The 22500-nt window shown below is 38.9% G+C and overlaps 1 protein-coding gene across 1 annotated transcript in view; it reads right to left on the bottom strand.

Moving 5' to 3' along the window:
- The window catches only part of EPHA6 (EPH receptor A6), a 4848151-nt gene that overhangs the window by 1374457 nt on the left and 3451194 nt on the right, over positions 1-22500 (bottom strand). Inside the window, exon 6 of the mRNA XM_044072160.1 lies at positions 1629-1753. Coding sequence (XP_043928095.1) covers positions 1629-1753 — 125 coding nt within the window. The remainder of the gene's footprint in view (positions 1-1628; positions 1754-22500) is intronic.

Below are 22500 nucleotides of genomic sequence, written 5' to 3' on the forward strand. Positions count from 1 at the left end.
GGTAAAAATGAATTTAGGCAATGGGATGGGGTATTTAATGCAAGAAGATTAGAAGAACATGTTAGGTAATTATCGATAAGAATGAGAAACTGAAAAAAGGAAGCAAGCTTACATGAACCTAGAAAACGGACAGTGCCAGCGGAATAATTAATGGGGTTGGCTATGTCTAGCTGCCTTAGTTACATAGGCTGAGGGTGTGAAGAAATAAAATAAGTAAGTGTTATAGCAATATAGTATATAAAATTTAGGAGAAGGTGAATAAAACAGAATTTATGTGTACTGAAGAATTGACCTGCATTACTAGGGTATGAGTGCTCTCAAAGATCCCAAAGCAGCCAGCTAAACTATTACAAATGGGTGACAGAAAGACACAGTGGTCATTGATGCTGCCTGTCTCCCCCTCGTCTACTTACTCTAACAATTTGTAAAACTCTAAATGAAAATGTATGTTCACGATGAGTAATAATAGTTTGATACTCTATGGAGTAATCTTACGCACAGAGCTCAGTGATGCTGCCTTGTAGCACTTGGTTCCCAGCTTTGATTCTTTTTGGGGGTGTCTTATGGCACAGTGGTCAGTGGTACTGCCTTGTAGCACTTAGTTCCCCAGTCTGACTCTCTGTGGGATTGCCTTTTTTTGCAGATTCTGCTTATTCCCTCAAGGCCCACGTGGGTTTTTCCACTCACATTGAAAATTGCCGTGCAAGTGAAATGGCAGTCCTCTAGCTTGCCTGTAGGTATATTTAATGTGTGCAACAGTGAGTATGTATGTATGTGTGTGTGTGTGTGTGTGTGTGTGTGTCTGAGTGGGGGGGGTGCGAGATGTGCAAGAAAGAGTATACGTGTGTGTGTGTGTGTGTGTGTGTGTGTGTGTGTGTGTGTGTGTGTGTGTGTGATGTATACACATGTGAGTGTTTGTGTACCTGTGTGAGTGTGTGCATGTTGTATGTATTAATGGAAGAAGATATTTTATTTATTTATTTACATTTGTTTACCAGGAAAATCCAACTAGGCCACAAGCCTGTTTTCAGTGGAGGCCCGGGGAGTAAAGTACTGTAGAAATATAAGCAAAATACAATAATTAGTGCAATAGTATACGTACAGTAAGATGCAGGATACACAACATCCAATTAGTCTTTACAAAGAAATATTCAATACTGTTTTTTAGTAGATACAAGTTCAAAAAAGAAAACCATACAAGCCTATCCGTAAAGATCACAGCAAGAATAATACAATTAGTACTGTGTACATATATGCTGGAAGTTTATAAGTGACAGTGTCCCAGCTTTCATGACAAGGAATTTCCACAAAGTATCTTCATATTATCATTGAATTTTACACAGCTTTTCCATTACCTAACCATATTACACACATAACTCTGCTAAAAGAAAACGGTTGGCTAAGTTAATGAGAAGCTTTCTGAATTTACAGTTCTGTATGGGTGCCATTTCAATCACAACCCAAATTAATGTTTTACTCCTTTTTCACCCTGCTAAGAAATTTAGTAATGCCTGGAAAATATTTTTTTCTGATAGCCTGAGCAAAGAAGTGTATACAGACTGTAGACTCTTTCCTAACAGTTCACAGTTTACTAGAAAGGTTACCTGAATCCTAGTGCAGAAACCTACTTTCTCATAGTACTTGATCTCGTAGTCTAGGACAATTCCTATGGGATACTCCTGCTCTTGCCATGAGAGAGCAATGCTATTTTGGGAGGCCCAGTCCTTCCGTATAACTCCTATTAAAGGGGGAGCTGAAAAGAAACAGAATAAGGCAAGTGGTTAGATCAGTTGAATATTACTTCTTTAACCTTTAGAGCATCCCGGTTTCATTGTTGTTCACTGGAAGCAATTTTCTACAAAGCTGTAGGTTTGGTTGAACTATGGTTGACCTGTAGTTATTTGGGGAAGTAAGACACATCTTATGAGGACTGAAGCACAAACTATAATATAGATTTAGCTTATTATCAATGTGCATGCACCAGAACTGATAGTTTATTAGACAATGATCTCTTACAAAGCCCTGACAGCTTTTACTTTGCCAGTGGCATACCTTTTTTACTTCAGTTACAAGCTGCATGTAAAAATATACTTTGTGTTTGCTAACTAGAGAAGTCCACCTGGGTAGAGTACATTTTTACTGGTGGCCAAGAACAAAAGCTTCAATAAATTAAATAGAAGAGAACTTCTAATTAATGCACATGGTGTGAGGAAAAATAAAGTGCTGGTACATAATAAAAATAAAATCAGAAAATTCTTTGATACTGCCTGGTGCAAACTGGAATGACATTAGTGTTCATATTGCAGATGCATAAGCTTTTGTAATAAATATAAGTAATAAACAGGAAACAAATTCATACTGTGTACTGAGCAGAAAATGGCAGTAAAGGTACCTTTGTAGTCCAACAAGGGTTATCTTCACAAAATGTATACCAAAGTCCAAAGTATAAAAAAATAATTTTAATAAAACACACAAAACATGAAGAGGCAGAAAAATCCCAAAACAAATTCAAGTATAAGTGGTTAGTTTACTGGTTTGTTTCTACTTCACATCACCGATGCTGTTTTTTTCTACAAATGTAAGTAATGTACACTCTGAGGTTGCAGTTTTGTAAAAGCTTGCTATAGGCAAAAAGGATGTCATACTAAAGTATTTCAGGAATGGCCATAAAGTAAGAAGAAGATGAAAATATTCAAGGGACAGAGAGACGTGCTAGTCTTACTTATGCAACAACAAAATATTCAAGGGACAGAGAGATGTTGTAATCTTATTTATGCAACAACAAAATATTCAAGGGACAGAGAGACGTTGTAATCTTATTTATGCAACAAGATATTGTAAACAATAAGAGAGAGACAGATGTATTAAGAGAGCAAATGTAAGTAAATAAATAAATAAGATCAACAACTACTGTTTAATTATAGATAACAAACGTAAGAAGTAGGTATGAGAAATGTGAAACTTACTAAGCAAAATAAGGGTTGGAGGGACATACTATTGAGTAAATAGAAATCATGATACAGATGTAAGAATGACACCACAGCTTGGCTTACAGAAGGACTAGGGAAAGATGACACAGTAGGAGGAAGTACAGCTGGGTGGCACTTCCTTTCTGATACCAGAAACTGAAAGTTGCCCAGCTGGTGTGGACAGGTAATTACTGCACTGCAGCTCAAGCAAGTAGAACTGCTTTGTTGGTTAACCCAAAGACACATTAGTGGACCTAAGATTGCATGCTGTGTTTTACCACAAAGGTGTATGAGCAAGGGCGGGGAACATCTGAAAATATAGACGCTTCTGAACAAGTCTTATCTGAGTCAATGTAAGACAATTGGTTCTAACTATCCCCAGGAATAAAAGGAAAATGTACAAGAATGGGAAAACGGGTTGTGGATGAATAGACGAATGGATGGATTTTAGACAGACGTATTGATGATTACTCACAGACTTTAGAGTTTTATTATCATAGACTTACATTTGCTTAATTAGTATGTGGCAAAGTCTGAAAAGCTCTAATCAGCATATATTTAGTGCTGCAGTAGCATGACTTGAACAGTTTTGATCACGGTATTACTAGACATGCAAAGACAGGCTTTATTGAAGTTTACACATGTATTTGAGAATTTTTGGCTGTCACTGAATTACATAAAAGTAGGGTTTCAGTGAGCACTCAGGAGCAATATCTAGAATTTTTGTTGTGTACACCATTTTAGTAATGGAGCTGGGGGGTGATTTGATGAAAAATAATGAATGTTCAGGCAGAAGAGTCTAAACCAAAGAGTATACTTTGAATTTTCTTAATATTAAGATCACTGGCCAGAGTCAGTGATCCACTTCCTGACCTGTTGTGCTCCACTGAAAGAAAGAATCTGCCTGAAGAGGAAAGGTAGCAGACATAGAAAGGTGGAATCACTGGCCTACTGAATTACACTAGAAAATTATACTGTTGTTAGATGTCATGAAAAAAGACCAAAAATAATATCTCAAGATGGACCCTTTCGAAATGCCCTTGGACAGAAGGATTGAGACAAATGTTAAGCATCCCCACATTACTTTTGGAATCTGATAGGTAGTTCAGAAAACAATACAGGGTAGAACTCAGACTTGTGTGACGTAACCTATAAAACAGAAGAGTATGTTTCACTGTAATAAACACTGTGTGATAATTCTAAGACTAAGCAAAAACAACACCAAAACAGGCACCAATGTCAGGCGGTTCGGCAAAAAACAATATCCACTGCAAACACGGAATTAACATCCTTTTATAATATAATAAAAGGCTGTTAATTCTGTGTTTGCAGTGGATATCATTTTTTGCCAAACCTCCTGACATTGGTGCCTGTTTTGGTGTTGTTTTTGATTGGTTTCTCGTTCTTTTCAGGTGCCTTGCCTCCTTTGTCGTGTGATAATTCTAAGACCAGCCATTGAAAAACTGAATAGAATTAAGGCATTTGTACAACTACTGCGTTAGAGTTAGAACAGCAGTCTAGATCCAGTGGTATGCCTCAAAAATAATGTTGTGATTCAGGAATTAAGTGTGTCTTTAAGAAGGGAAGAAGCTGTGAGAAAGTAATTTTTTCCAGAATTACAGGTAGCAGGTAAACAGTAGATAAAAGAATCATTAGTTAATCTGAAAAGGAGGCATTGCAATGCAGAGATCTTGGAATACAAAGGTGATGTGATACATTTCATTAGACCAGCATGTTTTTCATAACATGTTTTACTATATATTACTCCAATAGAAGGAATCAAATCACACGTATGTTTCCATGCATTCTGCCAGTGGATCACCATGTTCCTTTTTATTTTAATTATTTATTTATTTTATTTTATCTTTTGTTGACTGGGTTAGTTTGAACAGGCCAGCGCAGCCACGTTTGAGGGTGGTATTAATACTGAACAGGAGAAATTTGGCCAGGACACCGGACTGATTTCACTACTATTTTTGATAAGTACTGTGGGAACCTTTGCATCCATCTGAAGTACCAACAGCACAGGCAGATGGACACTTGGTTTGATATCTCATCTGGCCATCCTTGGGCTTTAATTTCAGCTGATTTCCCCTGATATATGGGCAGATATCCAAGTATCACCTGTAGTAAGATTGCAATAGGAAAATATACTTATTTAGATGTGGTTGAAAGATTCTCTGCAGGAAAATGCATGTAGTTAGAAAGTAGAGTTTGAGCCTTATCAAGTCATTGCAGATCTGGGCATAACTAGCTTGTCAGATGTAAAACAAAATGGTGAGTATGAATGTAAATGAGGGGTGAGGATGTATAACTGGAATTAGTTTAAAACTTTAAAAATAATAGTAAGTAGTAATAATAATAATAATAATAATAATAATAATGCTGACAAACTAAAATAATGTATTTGCAGTTTCAAAGGTTTGATCCAAAGAAAGGGATACTGCAAAATTTAGCATTTTGGAGAATTAAATGAAAAGGCTTGAACCTGTATGAAATACTTTCTTACTTAAAGCTACAGTTACCTCTGTTGTGACTGCTTGTGTCTTTGAAGTGACGTTTTTGTATAGCTTTGACAAACTTCCTACTCAGCTTTCATGACTTTGATAGTTAGTACTATCCACAGGAGGCTGTAAGATTTCACCCTTGTCCATCCAATCAGGGCAATACTTTTTAAACTCTATAGGGACAGGTGACTGAAGCAGGGGGTATTAGGGGCAGGTTATTGAAACAGGTGGCATTAGAGACAAGTGATTGAAACAGGTGGTATCACCAATGTGCAGCCACAGCTCAGGTAGTAGTCAGAGAGTGAGAAATGTTAGTGAATGGATTAGGGTTAAGCCATGTGATGTATGTAGTGGTTACTGAATAATGCAGATCTTGTACAAAACATTGTTTCAGTACAGCAAAAATTGGTACAAGGTAAGTTAATGCATTTGGAAGGAGATCAATAAATGAAAGGTTAGAAGGTAAGGTGGCAGGATTCCAGTCAAGGGTGGTATTACTGATGAGACCTTGCTGGTTCTATCCAACAGTGACATCATCTGGCCTATGACATAAAGATAACTTCCTGATCATCTGACCCACGACATAAAGATAACTTCCTGGAGTGTGAATAGGGCAGTAGCAACTTGGTCGAGTCTATGTTTAGATCCTCTGGGACAATTAATTAATTACTAAAATTGTTTATTATTATTTACATAAAATATAGTCTCAACATATGTTGTACTTCCTTAAAGGTTCATAGGTTCAGAGGTGATTATTAAGTTAATGGCACAAGAGCCTTTACAAGCCTAAACAATAATACCCAGGATATGACACTATTATATCCTAATTCCACAGATATGGGATGGTGTAGTATCCGGGAAGTTGGTCTTTGGGTATTGGTGCCCTGAGTCATTTTACAGACTGTCTCTGCTCATAAGGGACATGGGCAGTACCCCAAGAGTGAATTTAGGATCTCCCATCCATTTATCCAAATCCATTTTGAAGACAGTGAGGGACAGGCTTTGTTTTACAAATATGGGAAGTTTATTCCACAGATAAGGTAGCCTTTGGGATACAATTCCATCTCTCCAACAAAGTCTGTTAAGTCCGTTAGAGTCACAAATAAGGTTCAGGTCCATTGAATGAGTAACCCTCATTTAATTGTTCTAGTCACTGTGTAACATTTTCATCAGGGTTGGATCAGAGAATGCCTTGTATGTGAGGCATATGTCACCTCTTAATAAACAATATGAGATGGAGTAAAGGGATAGGTGCCTTGATAGGTACATGCAGAAGAGAGCATTGCCCTTGATTATGGACCTGATGAGGGCCGAGTACTATGGCACAATGACTTCCTTTGAACTTGATGCTATGCCTTTAGATTTCCTCACTACCATAGCTACCTGGTGATCAAAGTTTAAGTTACTATCTAACTGTGCTCCTAGGTCCCTCACCACTGGCTCTACGTTTAGGGGTGTGTTATCAATATTAAAATTTGCAGGGATATCTAATTTACTGAAGGGTATGATTACTAATTTTTAGTACTTAGTCTCAGACCATGGTTTTGGCATCAGTCATTTGTCATTTTTAGGCCTGTTTGTAGGATGTCAAGATCATTTGGGGATTCAGTGATTCCTCTCTGCTTACAGTCATCAGTGAACTTGGTGAGCCAGGGCCCCCCAACATTGGCCTTCACTTCTGAGAAGCATATACCAAACAGGAGTGATCCTAGCACTGAGCCCTGTGGGACATCACTAGTAGCAAGTTTCGTATTGGAAGTGGATTCATGTATCTGGACAACATGTGTCCCGTCAGTGAGCCAGTTTGCTATCCACCTGATGATGTAGGGATTTATGCCCAAGTTAGTAAGTTTATTTATGATCCCTGAGTGGGTTTCTGTGTTGAAGGTTTAGGCCAGGACTAGGTAAGTGGTGTGTACCATTTTCCCTCTTTCATGGCCCTGGTGACGGCTTGAAGATGTCCACCAGACTCAGCAGGCAAGACCTCCCTTTGACAAAACTAAGTTGGGTCCAGTCCAGTATTTAGAAATTTCCTATGTTGTTACCTATCAGATCCATGATAATTCTCTCCATGGCTTTGCAGATAAGACTGGTCAAGCTTATGGGTCTGTAGTTCCCTGGGTCAGTTAATGGGCCCCCTTGTGCAGAGGGATGACTGTTGCAGTCCTCCATTCCTCTTGGACAAAGCCTGTCTGGAGGCTGTAGTTAAAGAGAGTTTTTAATGATCCTGATATATTCTATTTTAAGCTATTTAAGAAGAATCCTGGAATGTTGTCAGGACCCATGGAGGCTGTGTTTTTGGTTTTAGCAAGCACTGTAAGTACCTGCTCCCTCATAATGACTGGAGATGGATGGTTGTGGGTATTTCTTTGGATGTGGTAAGAGGTGATGGTGGAGGAGTCTGAACTGAACTTGTCGGCCAGCAGGTTTGCTATAGTTTCAAGCTGGGTGTAAGTGTTGCTGTTCATGATTAACTGAGGACATTGTTGAGTGTTTCCCCTGAGGTTACAAATATAATTAAAAAAGCCTTATGGTTATCTTCCACCTGGGAGGCTATCCTTGCCTCCTAGTTTGCTTTGGCAGATTTAATCAGTTCCCTAATTTGTTTGTTTAGACTGGTGAATGTCTTTTTGCACTGATTTGTCCATTCCTTCTTGGCTTTGGAGAGGATTTTTCCTTTTGTTGAATAGCCTATGTATGCTAAGGGTCCACCAGGGTGGTTTATTTTTGCCAGTAATCATAGGTTTGACTCAGACAAGTACTCCCTCCACTATGCATTTTGAATGTGGTTATACAGTGCTTCTGTGTAAAGCTCAGAGTAGGCCTCAGTGACATCTGGGATTGGAGAGGCTTGGAAGTTTAATAAGCTGTCACTTAGTTCAAGGTAGTTGGCCTTAGCAAAATTCTAAACATGTTTGGGCTTTGATGGGGTTTCTAGGTTAGTTTTAATATTAAAGTAGATCATTTTGTGGTCAGATCTTACCAGGGAGGAGTTAATGCATGGGAGGGAGCAGCATCCTATCATATTTGTGAATACTAGGTTTAGGATATTTGTACCTCTAGTTTGGGAGCTAACTAGTTGTACAGGATTTTTGCATTGACAAAGTCCAAAATCCCCTGAGCAAGAGAATTATGGCTCATATAAGTCTCTCAGTTTATGAAGGGGTAGTTGAAGTCACCCATAAGTATGGTGTCAGGCTGAATGTTAAGAGATCCAGTAAGTTTAGATATGTGTGATTTTGCAGACTCATATTAGGGGGTCTGTAGCTAGCAAGGATATGATAGAGGGTAGGTTGGACATGGAGCACCTAAAGCGAGCCATGTTGTTGGACCAGTGAAGTAGTGTACTTGTCCTTTATAAGCACTGAGACACCTCCTCCCTTTGTTTTATTCTGAGCTGTGGGGGACTGAAATTCATAAAAGCATTTGATAGCTGGGGTGCTCTCCATGGTTCTGAAACATGTTTCCGTGATTGCGCATATGTCTGCATTCTCCAGGGAAAGGACTGCTTCCAGGGAATGCATTTTTTATTTTATTTATACTCCTAGCATTGAGCCTTTGTATAGTAGTGATTGATTTTTGCTATGTTGGGAGGGTTTAACAACTTGGCACGGCCTAAACAAGTCACTATGGGTATAACGTTTTTGCCAGTATCCAGAATTCAAGTGGTGACAAGTGCAAGCCATCTCTCATGGTTTGTTGATCATATTTCCCCAGGCGGTGAGATATCCCTGTCCCTTTAAACTGTTCTGCTGTTTTGACACCAGGAACTAAGCCAATTGATGAACTCAGTTATTTTTTGCTGGTACTGTTGCATCGTCATTGGTGAATGTAGGATGCTACTCATTGTTAGATTCATTCCTGCCTGGGACACACATTCAGAGAGCTCCATCAAGTCTCCCTTCATATAGTCTAGTGAGGTATGTCTTAGGTCATTGACAACCATGTGGATTATGATCGTGTTATACTGTATTTGTGGTTTAAAGACTTAAGTGCATGCGCGATCTGGCAGAGCCTGGCTGCAGACAGACAGATCACTGTGATCTTCCATGCGTGATCTGGCAAATCCTGGCTGCAGACAGACAGATCACTGTGATCTTCCATGCGTGATCTGGCAGATCCTGGCTGCAGACAGACAGATCACTGTGATCTTCCATGCATGATCTGGCAGATCCTGGCTGCAGACAGACAGATCACTGTGATCTTCCATGTGTGATCTGGCAGATCCTGGCTGGAGACAGACAGATCACTGTGATCTTCCATGTGTGATCTGGCAGATTCTTGCTGCAGACAGACAGATCACTGTGATCTTCTCCTTGTTTAGCCTGGGGTGTACCACCACAGCTCCTGATACAGATACTGTTTCCAAACCTATCCTTACATTTTGTTTCTTTGTCACATGTTATATTTAGTACAGTTAATATTTTACACTGTTCAGCTATATATGATGTATCCCATAGTATCTGTTACACTATATTAGTTGCAATTTTTGAGCTGTCTAAACTATTACATCAGCTGTTTTATTTGTTTATTTATTTTTCGCCATAACAGCTGCTAGTGCTGTTGTAGTTTGTTATGAAGCTATAACATTAATTTATATATTTTTTTTACTTTTTAGTCTAAACATTGGCTCATAGGTTCATAGGCAAGTTCTAGAGAAATTGCCCTTGTGGGGCATTTACTAGGGAAATTGCCCTTGTGGGGGACATTTTAAGAGTGGCTGATTTCCCTTTTTAAGCTCTAATTAGCATAGCTCATTTGGTTAGATTTTAGCCTTACCCAAGCCAAGGTTGATAACTATATATTATCCCAATGACAATAACTTGAGGGGACCCATGCATGGAATAAGCATTTAGGAGCTCCCTCTGTTCACTAGTAGTACAGGGGGCAGTCCTGGTGTAAATGTTTTACTTCCCATCCATAGATCCAAATTGTAGTTCATCATGGATCGGGATAGGGAGTCTGTTCTAGAGCAGCAGAATCTTCTGTGAAGGTCTATATTAGATTATTGAACTTTTAAAAGTTCGAACACCATATGGTCTACATCATATGTTCAAACTCTTAAAAGTTTGAAAATAAAAAAAAAAAAAGAAAAAAACAACCTGCTCTTTAAATATACCAACTCCGAGATTGCACTACAGTGCAGACAATGGAAAACGTCAATTTCCACACTGTACGGAGATCTCCGTTGAAACGTTCAAACATTTACATGTTTGATCATATGGTGTTTGAACATGTAAATGTTCGACGACATAATATAGACCCTTCTGTGAGATATACCTGTCCCACCGAACCACTCTGTTGTTGTTGAACATAAATCTATATCAGTTCATATTTTTCAAATATTGTTGCTACCATTAAAAGTATAATATAATTATCATTTACTTTCTATGTTTTCTGTAAAATTACTACTTGGAGCGTTTCTTCCCAGGCCTCCCCTAAAAATGGGCCTTACATGACCAATCAGACCATTCCAGTAACCAAATGGCAATAAATAAATAAATAAATAAACAAATAACTTATTAATCACAGGTAGGTAACAGCTGTGCCTTCTGGAGAGTCAGGTAGAATTTAATTATAATTCACTTTTCTTTGGTCAATGACAGCCATACAGATGATACTGTCTGGGTCACTAGAAATGATATGCTGCCAGCTGTGGTACAGAGAGCAACTTACAGGATCATTACAAATAAAGTAAACCTCATGAGCAACATTATGTCTACATTGTCTAGGTGTGGAATAGCCCGGCAGGATAACCTCAGCATCACATGTATTGTTATGCAGTCAGGTCTCTGAAATAGGAAGTATGTTGGGGTTGTAAAGGTGCAGCTAGTGATAGAGAAGAAATGTTTAATTACAAGTGCTCAGTATGGTGATATGTGTAATTCTGATTGGCTATGGAGTATCACATATGTTAAATTAGGACTGGAGTGGAGAGTGTTGCTAGGTCAAGGAAAGCATGCCAAAAGCATTTGTAAATACCCCCTCAGGGAAGTAGTGAGATGGGTGGAATAATGGCCAGATAATTAACCCAGAAAGGCATACTGGATTACATTATGTCTAGTGTTATTTAATAACGCTTGTAAAGGAGCAGAGGGCATGCCATCTCTCAGTAATTAAGGATAAGGGTGACTTGCCATTCAACTCTTGTAAAGGAGCAACTGGCATGCCATCTCTCAGTGATTAAGGATAAGGGTGACTTGCCATTCAACTCTTGTAAAGGAGCAGAGGGCATGCCATCTCTCAGTAATTAAGGATAAGGGTGACTTGCCATTCAACTCTTGTAAAGGAGCAGAGGGCATGCCATCTCTCAGTAATTAAGGATAAGGGTGACTTGCCATTCAACTCTTGTAAAGGAGCAGAGGGCATGCCATCTCTCAGTGATTAAGGATAAGGGTGACTTGCTATTCAGCCTGGAAGGAATGTATCTAGGAAGCTACTTCCTGCATTATATAGGAAGCTACTTCCTGTATCATCTAGGAAGCTACTTCCTGTATGTGGTATTATTTTCCCAAGTTCATAAGGCTGTGTTGACAGGTAAATGGGAAATAAAACATGGCATCAGTACGTAACAGGAAAATACAATGGAAAAATGTGAGCAACAATAAGATGGTGGAAAAAAATTGATGTATTTATTCATTCATTTATTTCTTTTTTATCTGATAACTGTGAAGACCTCCTTCATACAGTGTATTTACAGTACAGATCTTGGAGAAAGACCCAAACACACAACAAATGAGCTGAAAATAAGGTAGAAACAAAAGCATAGAAAAAAACTAAGTAAGGACAAGCGCTAACCAATCTAATCTTTACTTGCACTGGCAGATGTTATAACACCACTGGATAGTTAATCTGACTATAAACATTATAAACAGACTGGATAGATAAATTCCATTGACTATTGAAGCTTTGAATAATGAATGCAGCCTGGGTTGTGTCATTAATAGGATTAACTTCAAATAATTCTACTAGTTAGGAGCTTGTTCACGTATTAGTAGAATTATTTAAACCCCAGTGGCTGCATCCACTGCCAATTATATATATATATATATATATATATATATATATATATATATATATGTGTGTGTGTGTGTGTGTGTGTATATATATATATATATATATATATATATATATATATATATATATATATGTGTGTGTGTGTGTGTGTGTATATACCAACCCCGAGATCATGCACAACGGATGAAGGGCAAATTCACATTTTCAGTATTTTGAGTTTTCACTCTTTAGGGTTTCTTGGGATATCAAGCTTATGAATGAGAACAACTTGTTTCCTGAGTTTGTTTTATGCTTATTTTTGGTAAGCACAGCTGTCTCTGTGCATCTATTAACATGATTGTACAGGGTCTCTGTGAACAATTCCATATAGGCAGCTGTGTTTTCATGGTTTGGGTGGCTTGACATTTTGCCAGGTTATCACTTAATAGTAGGATGTTTGCCTCAAAATAGTTTGTGAATGTGTCAGATTTAACAGGATACCTGGGTTTTATTTTTATTTTGAAGGAGGCAGCTTTATGCTCTCATTATACCAGAAGGGGCATTACACTGGAGTGGGGGGAGTGCAGCATTCTTCCGTGTTAGTAAGGACCAGACCCACTACTTTAAGTCCGTGTATAGACTATCTTGTCAGGGGTGTTTGTGTTGACCAAGTCCAGGAATCTCTGGGCCTGCATGTCTGAGGTCATACATGATTCTCGGTTTATAGCGATATAGTTAAAGTCACCCATGAATTTGGTATTGATGAGTGACTCCAGTATGTGTTACTGATTTCTTGGGTCATAAAGGGGGACCTAAAGCTTGCAAGAATATTGTATGGGACATCACCTGTGGTGATTTGGACATGGAGAAGCTCAAGCATGTCATCCTGTCTGACCTTGAGGTATGATTATTTTTTTACATAAATTGAGACACATCCCCCATCAGTCACTGTCTGTCCAGTAGCTGGTCTAACTGTGTGGAAGGCATTGCAGCCCTGCACTGCTGGGGTGACCTCCATGGCTTTAAATAATGTCTAAGTAATTGCACAAATGTCTGCATTCTACAAGGTGAGAATAGATTTGAAGGATTAAAGTTTCTTGTTTACACTCCAGGCTTTGAGCAGTAACACCTTTAGATTTTATAGGGTTGGTTTTCCTACGTCAGAAGATTTTTTTTTTTATTTAACATTTGTTTACTGGGAAAGTCTGATTTGGAACAAAGCCAATTTTCAGTGGAGGCCTGGAGAAAAATGCTTCAGATGCATGTCTTTGTAATGTGGGAGGAAAATGGAGCACCATGAGGAAACCCACACGAACATAGGGAGGACATGCAGACTCTGCAAAGAAGGCACCCTGGCCGAGAATCAAACCGGAGAACCTCTTGCTGTGAGACAACAGCACTACTTCTGCATCACTGCACCATGCATTTGTCAATTTGGCATCATCTAAAAAAGGCACAGTGGGGGAGGACAATGACCACATGGACTATGACAAACTCATAAAGGTACTTGCCATCCAATGACCTAATTACATGCGTGATTTTGCAGATCCTTGCCCTGATAGACAGTTGATCTTGACTCTCTCTCCATACTTAGCCCAGTGAGGGGAACATCTGTATGTCTAATCAAATCACATGAAGTTCCATAAAAACACTTAGAAAGAAAACAATTCGATCCATACAGTGACCGGGACTCAGATAAAACACCGGTAAAGTATATTTTCCATTTTTAATAAAAATTGATGTAAAAACAGTCAAAAAAACATATGTATGTCTCGCAATGAAGCCTCCTATGAACTAAATATTGAGTCATGTGGTGGCATGCCTTATGGATTTAGAAACTGAGACTCCATAGGATGTTCCAGTATGTGTCTTTTTTGAGTGCAGTGTTGAGGAGTGGGAAGATTGCATGTAAAAGCCTTAGCACATGTGTGTCTATGTGTCTGGTCCATACTATGTGAGGTTGGAGTAGTATGTGTGTGTGACTGACAACCTGTTTGGCACTATAGGTACTTGTATATGAATGCTTTCCTCCATTACATCTCTCACATGCTGCTTCCAGGTTTTGGAGAATTAGCAGTTTTTCAGTACACATGAGGGAAATCCTGCATTGCGCCCAGACACCCATATTCACCAGGAAGGGCGTGTTTATAGCTAGTGGTCTTTATTACATGCTCTAAAGGGGATAGTGATTGAAAAGCTTACAGCTGGCTGGCTTGGTTGCAGTAAGAGTGTAGGTCCCTATCAAGACTGCGTAAGACCAGGCTCAAGGAGTTGTTGCTTCTCGGTGTGCAAAGTAGTTCTTCTCTGTGCAACTTAAATCCTGAGGAAAATTCAAGGATAGCTTTAGAGGGAACATTTCAATTCTAGATGCCTGCGTCTACACAAGGCATTGTTAAGTGCCTCAAAACAAACACTTTGGGGGATTCAAAGAGTGAATCCCAGCTCAGATGTGACTTGGTTGCCCCTCTACTGGCACAAGAGAGCAGACAAAAGACTTTTTAATGTAAAACACTGTCTGGGCACTCAAAAAGTTGAAACTAGCAAAGCTATCTAACAAACCAAGCAGAAATGGAGAAACGCACAATGACAGAACAGTAAAGCTGAACAAGAAACACAGCAAATATGCACAGATATCAGAGCAGAACAAGTAATGAACAACTTAAAGCGCTATTTTGAACTTTACTGTTAGATAATCATATCTGGACAGATTTGGATTCAGCACAACAGTCAAATACAGTGGCAACAGCAGATGAACGTAAAATGCAGAATTAAAGTGGAAAACTCAATAAAATGTACAAATATCACAGTAAATGCAGTAGTACTCTATAAAGACTGCAAACTAGAGTTAGGCGACCAGCCACTGCTCTGCTGTATGCACCTGTGCAGGCCAAGGAATCTGTGGCATTCTGCTAACCAGAAGTAAAAGTTTATACTCTATTTTGCACTTTTAAATTGCATTTTTGATATATTGCTGATTTTTTAAAACTGTTCTTGCTGATTTGTTACACTTTTTATGTGCTGTAGCATAGACTGGATTCGGACCTGCTGAATCTGGTTCTGTTTGTTAAATTGAGCACTAAACCAAGCTATATTTTGTTGGAGAGGGCCCCCTTGCACCCTTGTAGGAGGAGAGTGCAGTTATTATTCATCTTATTGAATGTTGCTGGCACAGAGCTCAGTTTTGAGGTTTTTATTGGTTAAATTGTTTAATTTAGTTTGCTCACTGTTGCTACATAAGGCCTGCGTTTGAGCGTGTTTGCACTTGTTTTAACGCAGCTCCACAGAGTTAGGCGACCAGCCACTGCTCTGCTATATTCATCTGTTTATATGTAGCGCACCTCAGTGCACCATCGCACATTACCATGCAGTGGGGGTAACCAATGGCGGTTATAGACGCAAAAACTTCAGTAGAAACATTTTCCCTTAGTTGCTGCCCTTGATCCAACTGAGAGGTCTTTAAATTACACTTAGCTGCTCAGAGAGCACCGCAGCTGTGCTTTTGTCCCTTAAACTGCCCGAAAACCACAAATTTACAATAGTCTCATACCATTTAAAGAACCCTCTGCTAGTATAGACCCTTTATAGAGCACCCCATTAGTATAGAACCCATTTAGAGCACCCAGTTATACCACACCCCTCCATTTTCTTTCCCCACTGTGAAAACAGGATTTAACCTAGCATTATGGATAGTCAATTCTCCTCCATTTCTCATACCAGCCTGATTGGCAGTGGAATCCTGAGGCAGCGCAGCAACTGCCTCCTGTACGCTGACAACCCTCTACTGCTAAATCACTCAAGTACAATTTGTGACAGATGCACCTACACTACGAATCTGGAATCCTTGCTCTCTTGGGCACAGAATAGTAATGCCGAACAGGTTGTCAGCTCACATACTACACCTCCTATGCAAACCATGCACTCAATACATAACCCATCATATGTAGAGGTACTCAACAGAAATCTACAGGGACCTTCCAAACAGAAACATGCTACACCTAATACAGCACCTACAGTATTCAATATACATAAAAACACAAACACCAGTGTCTCACCAAACAAGAACCTATGGCGAAGCACATCTAAATCAAATTTTTTAGTCATAGGTGACTCCATTGTGAGACACACAAATGCCCCACTCACCAGGGTGGACAAGGAGAGGGTTGCAGTCAGCTTTCTATCAGGTGCCCACATCCATCAGATAACACATGCACTCAAGTCTCTCAACAACAAATACCGTTATGACTCTGTCATAGTTCATGTTGGTGTGAATAACTTGAGATGTACCTCACTGGACTATTTGAAGAGAGACATGATTGAGCTCTATGAATATATGTCCCAGGCAGGTATGTCCCTAGCCTTGAAGAGCATTCTACCCTCACCTAGGATGATACCACAATATAAACAAAAAATAAATTACTTCAACAATTGTCTTAGTTTTTGGTGTCATTCTAAGGGGATCCAGTTCCTGTCAGCCTGAGATGACATGGTTGATAGACCACAGTGCTTTGCCAGATATGGTCTTCACCTGTCACCTCTAGGCTATTGGTTACTGGCGCCCACTTAGTGCCTTTTTTAGGCAAGGTCTGGAGAACAAATTTTCCAACATGAAAATATCACTTACAAATAACTTAAAGGTTATGCTGCTAAACGCTAGGAGTTTAACTCAGAAACTGCACTCTCTGGAAGCACTCCTCTCCTTGGAGGATGTTGATGTCTGTGCAGTCACAGAAACTTCGTTCAGGGCTGCAGAGAGTACCCCAGCCTTGTAAGGCTACAATGCCGTCCACACTTCCAGACCACAAAATGAATGTGTGGGAACCGAAGGAGATGGAGTGTTTATCTTCATCAAAGATAAATACACCTGTAGACTGGTTAGACAGGAAAACTCCATGGAGTTACTCCAAGTTCAACTATCTGTGGGTAAGTCCCCCCCCCGTTCAAGTCATAGTCAGCTATAGGTCCCCTTCAATGAACCAAGATACCCATGCTGTTTATTTTGACCTACTTGAGTAAATCAAATTACAAACACTCTAGTCATGAGCAAATTTTAACTATCCCTCCATTGACTGGGAAACTTATACGAGTAACATGCTCACACAATGGTTTTTGGACTTTGTTAACATTAATGCCCTGGAATAAATAGTATGCAACCCCACAGGGGATCAAATATTCTCAATCTGGTCCTCACCAACATGGGTGACCGCTGCACCACCACAAGTATAGAGGACCCTCAGTGGTTAAATCTGATCACAAATCAGTCATATTTGAAGTAGCTATAACACCTGAACATCTCTTAGGTGAAATCAGGCTAAAACAATTCACCAAAGCTAATTATACACTCATAAGGAATGGCATAAATAATTTCCAGGCTCCTGTTCCCACAGATGGAATTGCACAAATGCTCTGTACAAACACTTACAAAAATGTATTGACACAGCTGTACCTGATAGGATCAAAACAAGATCCTCAAAAAAAAAGTTTCCCTGGTGGATATCTAGCATAAATAAGTTATACAACAAGAGGAAGAAGTTACTGTTTAAGAATAAAACAGGGAGGTCCCAGCACTGGAAGAACACCCTCCTCTGCAAACAAATAAGATAACCTATAAAATCCTCTAAAGGCAGCTTTGAAAAAAAATTAACAACTATAACTAAGGATAACCATAAGGCATTCTTCAGCTATATGTGTATCACAAAAGGTAGGACCCAGATGTGTGCTGAACTAGCTGTGGATGGCATCACACACACTGAGCCTTTCGAAAATAGCTAACTATTAGCCGACAGGTTGGTGAAAATTTCACCCCCTCCCCATCCCCTCCAAACGTTCCACAAAGCATTCCCTCTACATCTCCTCCACTTTCTTCTCCAAAGACCAAGTCATTAATGCTCTCTCCGAAGCCAAAAACACAGCCTCTGTGGGACTGGATGGCATCCCAGATTGCATTTTAAATGGTCTAAAACATGTGTTAGCAACTCTATTAGGTACTCTCTTCAACTACATCTTGAGTACTAGTTTTATCCCTACTGAATGGAAAAAGCAGCTGTTACCCCCATTCATAAACAGGGTACAGCAACAGATCCTGGGAACTACACACCCATAAGCTTAACCAGCCTTATCTTAAAGGTCATGGAAGAATCATCATGGACCTTATAAATAAGGATATAGGTGATCTCCAAACCCTTCATCCGACACAGTTTGGTTTAGTCAGAGGCAGGTCATGGCTGATACACCTGGTGAACTTCTTTGAAAACATCACAAGAGCCACAGACAAGGGCAAATCTGTGCCTACAGCCTATGTTGACTTAGCCAAGGCCTTTGACACAATCCCACATTTGGGCATCATTGATAGACTCTCCCAGTTGAATATTAACCCTTATGTCATCAGGTGGGTTGCTAACTGGATCACTGACAGATCACACTCAGTCAAAGTTGGGGACTTTACCTCAACCAGCAGACCTGTCACCAGTGGGGTTCCACTGGGGTCAGTGCTGGGCCTCTATTGTTTGGAATATATTTCTTAGACGTTCAGGCCAAAACAGAGGGGCTGTGGTTGACAACTGCAAATTAGGTGCAAACATTGAATCCCTAAATTATGTCAGTATACTTCGAGAGGGACTTACACAGACCAATGACTAGTGCCAAAGCCATGGACTCAAACTGAATGCTAAAACATGCATTATCATCCCCTTTGGTAAAAACAATATCCCTGCATACTCACTTACCGCTCGGATCATCAGTAAACAATGCTCTTCTAAAATGAAACTAAATAATGGAGCAAGTCAGGGTCGTCCCCTCTCACCGTACCTCTTTAACATATATATCAAACCCCTATTTATACATTTAACACAAAAAACATTTCATCACATATCCAATATTCTCAGGGAAAATCTTGTATTTTCAGCCTTTGCTGACGACCTCATTTATTTCCACTTACCTAATACTGACTTAACAAAAATTCAAAATACTATAGAAACTTTCTCAAAAACTTCCAGTTATGAAATTAACCCTTCAAAATATGTTATTTTTACAATCAACCTGAGCAGTCATAAAGAAGCTCTCTTTCCTGTAACCAAATTAAGTTAAAATATACCTTTAAGTACCTAGGGATAATATTTGACCATAATCATAAAAACTCCCTTCAAAATAATCTTGTCAAATCATGGACAAACATCAAAAATGACATAGATGGAAAAACAAGAAACTTCCCTTTTTATCTAAAATAACATTTATAAAAATGAACATTCTACCCAGATTACTATACCAAATTAACGCAACAAACAGCAACATCCCTTTAAACGTCTTCAAAAAATAAACAAAACTTTAACTATTATTCATTTGGTTTCTTAAGACCCCACTGATCTCCCTATCAAAATTAATGCTTCCTAAAAACAAGGGGGGATTGGGAATAGAAGATTTTAGATTATACTACAACATAGTTTGTGCCAGCAGAATCATGTTAATTGCAGACCATAATCAAATTAACTCAACTCACCCCCCCCCCATGGGTTGATCTTTGGCATGAATATGTAAAGCTGTGTAATATAAATCCCAAATCACTGTCCTTCATAAATAAACCTGTATTAAAAGACATTAAACTACATAATCTAATCAAATATAAAATTAATTCATTCCAAAAGCTCTTCTCTTCACTAGGTCTAACAAACACACTTATAGTCTTGCAACCCATTCATGTAAACCCAAACTTAAAACTGGGTAATAAAATGATAACTCTTGACCAATTCCCCCAAATAAAAAAACGTAAGGATAACTCTCTAAAGGACATCTAAGAAAATTTTGAACTCCGTAACAAATATACAATAATTTGAGACAGATCAGAGTATCTACTTTGGGTAATTTCCCGAATGAGGTTCAGGAAGAAATAAATATTGCCCTATCCCTCCTGAAATGTCTAAAAATTAAAAAGAAGATGGTATTGATTACATACAACCTAATCTCTACCATTAAATATCTTCTTTTATATTACATTTGCACAGTATTGGAGAAACAAAATCTCCGAACTGACAGATGTCCACCTCTTCCAAGTGATTAATGATACAATAAGATTTCCTCCTTCAAGAAACTATTATATACCCAATTAATGATAAATAATAATGCAGATTATACTGCAGAACATCTAAACAGCTTCTTTCTAAATACTTCACCTCTCTGCCCCTTCTGCCCCACAGTGACAGCTGAATTCCTGCATATCCTGTGCTACTGTAAATATACACAAAGCTTATGGAACTCACTTAGGATTAAACTTGAAAAAATGGGATATGGGAAATCCACTCTTTCGTGGGAATTCACTATATTCCATGTAGGTCAAAAGGGTATACCCACTAATGAAGTGAGAATCCAGATTGCTCTCTTTATGTTAATTAAGCTTTATATTACGCAGAACTGGTTGGACTGCTCAAAAATAAACTGGGAAATTTTTGCAAAGATGGCATCCAAATATATTTTATCGGGTTCCTATTAACTAATCGAACTTTCAGAAGGCCGAACACCAGAAGTTCGAACTTGGAAGTTTGAAAGATGAAAATGTCGAAGCCGTGGAAGTCCGAATTCTTTCCCAGGGAAAGAATTTGGTTGGACGTTTCTGTGGCTTCGACATTTTCTCCACTGTGGTGCGAAAGTTAAGGAATGGGTTATGGTAAGTGTGTAATTGTGACGGACGTTGGGGTTAGGGTGCGGGTAAGGTAAGTGTGTGATAGTGACGGACTTTAGGTTTAGGGTGCAGGTAAGGTAAATGTGTGGTAGTGATGGACTTTAGGATTAGGGTGCAGTTAAGGTAAGTGTGCGATAGTGATGGACTTTTGGGTTAGGGTGCGGGTACAGTAAGTGTGCGATAGTGACGGACTTTAGGGCAAGGGTGCGGGTAAGGTAAGTGTGTGATAGTGATGGACTTTAGGGCAAGGGTGCGGGTAAGGTAAGTGTGTGATAGTGATGGACCTTAGGGTTAGGGTTTGGGTTAAGGTTAGTGCATAGATAGTTGTGTATGTAAGGCTTAGTGTAGGTTTATAAGGCTTTTGGTGTGCTTGTGTTGTGTGTGTGTTTTCTGGAACAACAAATTTTTTCCCTGGGAAAAATTTGCTGTTCTGATGTTTCGATGTTATCACATTTCAATCTTCCAATTTCGAACATCTGGTGCTCGACCTTCTGGAAGTTTGATAATGTAATAGGAACCCTATTTTATCACATAAACTAACTACAGAAAATATTAACAAATGCTTGAAATACTTTAACTTCTGGAGTACAACTTTGGACTTTATCCTGAAGTAATATAAAATGGCTTTACATCTACGCTCCTATTATTATTAATAGGCATTCCCTGAAACGGATTTAACTCATTCAGTTCCTTTATGGTTACTTCAAAGTGTTAATTTAGTAATAATAATAGTGTAAGAATGCAGCACTATATGTAAATAGTTGTATATGTCATGTGTTCATCTTATCTTCTTTATTAACGTCTGATTTTCAATCTTGCACCAGTAACGATAGTTAGAATTTAATAGAGTTAAGAATGTCATGTCTCTCCTAATAGTGTGTTTTCTCGTCATATTAAGAAATCAAGCCTTAAATGTTTTTGTTGGTTATTTGAATGATAAATGGCCTTGTCTGTCTTTGTATGCTGACCAGTTTCAGTAAAATACATTTTTGTTATTGTACACTAAAATAATGAAACTAAAATAAAATAAAGTTTTGAAAAAAAGATATCCCTGCATACTATCATATAAATAATAACATCTTAAGTAACAACTCATTAGTGTGAAACTTGGTACTCAAGTTGACTGTAGGCTAAACTTTGACCACCATGTGTCTACTGTAATAAGGAAAGCATTCTACATCACACACCACATTAGCAAAGGCTTTGTCTCAAGAGTGAAACAGGTCATAACACCCCTGTACTCGACCCTCATCAGGCCAATAATTGTGTACAATGCTCCCTTTGGTATGTAACTTATCAGGCACCTGCAGTAACCTGAGAGACCTCAGAGATTTCTAACCAAGAAAATTCAGGTTCTCCA

Source organism: Protopterus annectens, chromosome 5.part0 (genome assembly GCF_019279795.1).
Source record: "Protopterus annectens isolate FY-2018-M chromosome 5.part0, PAN1.0, whole genome shotgun sequence".
Taxonomy (NCBI): domain Eukaryota; kingdom Metazoa; phylum Chordata; order Ceratodontiformes; family Protopteridae; genus Protopterus; species Protopterus annectens.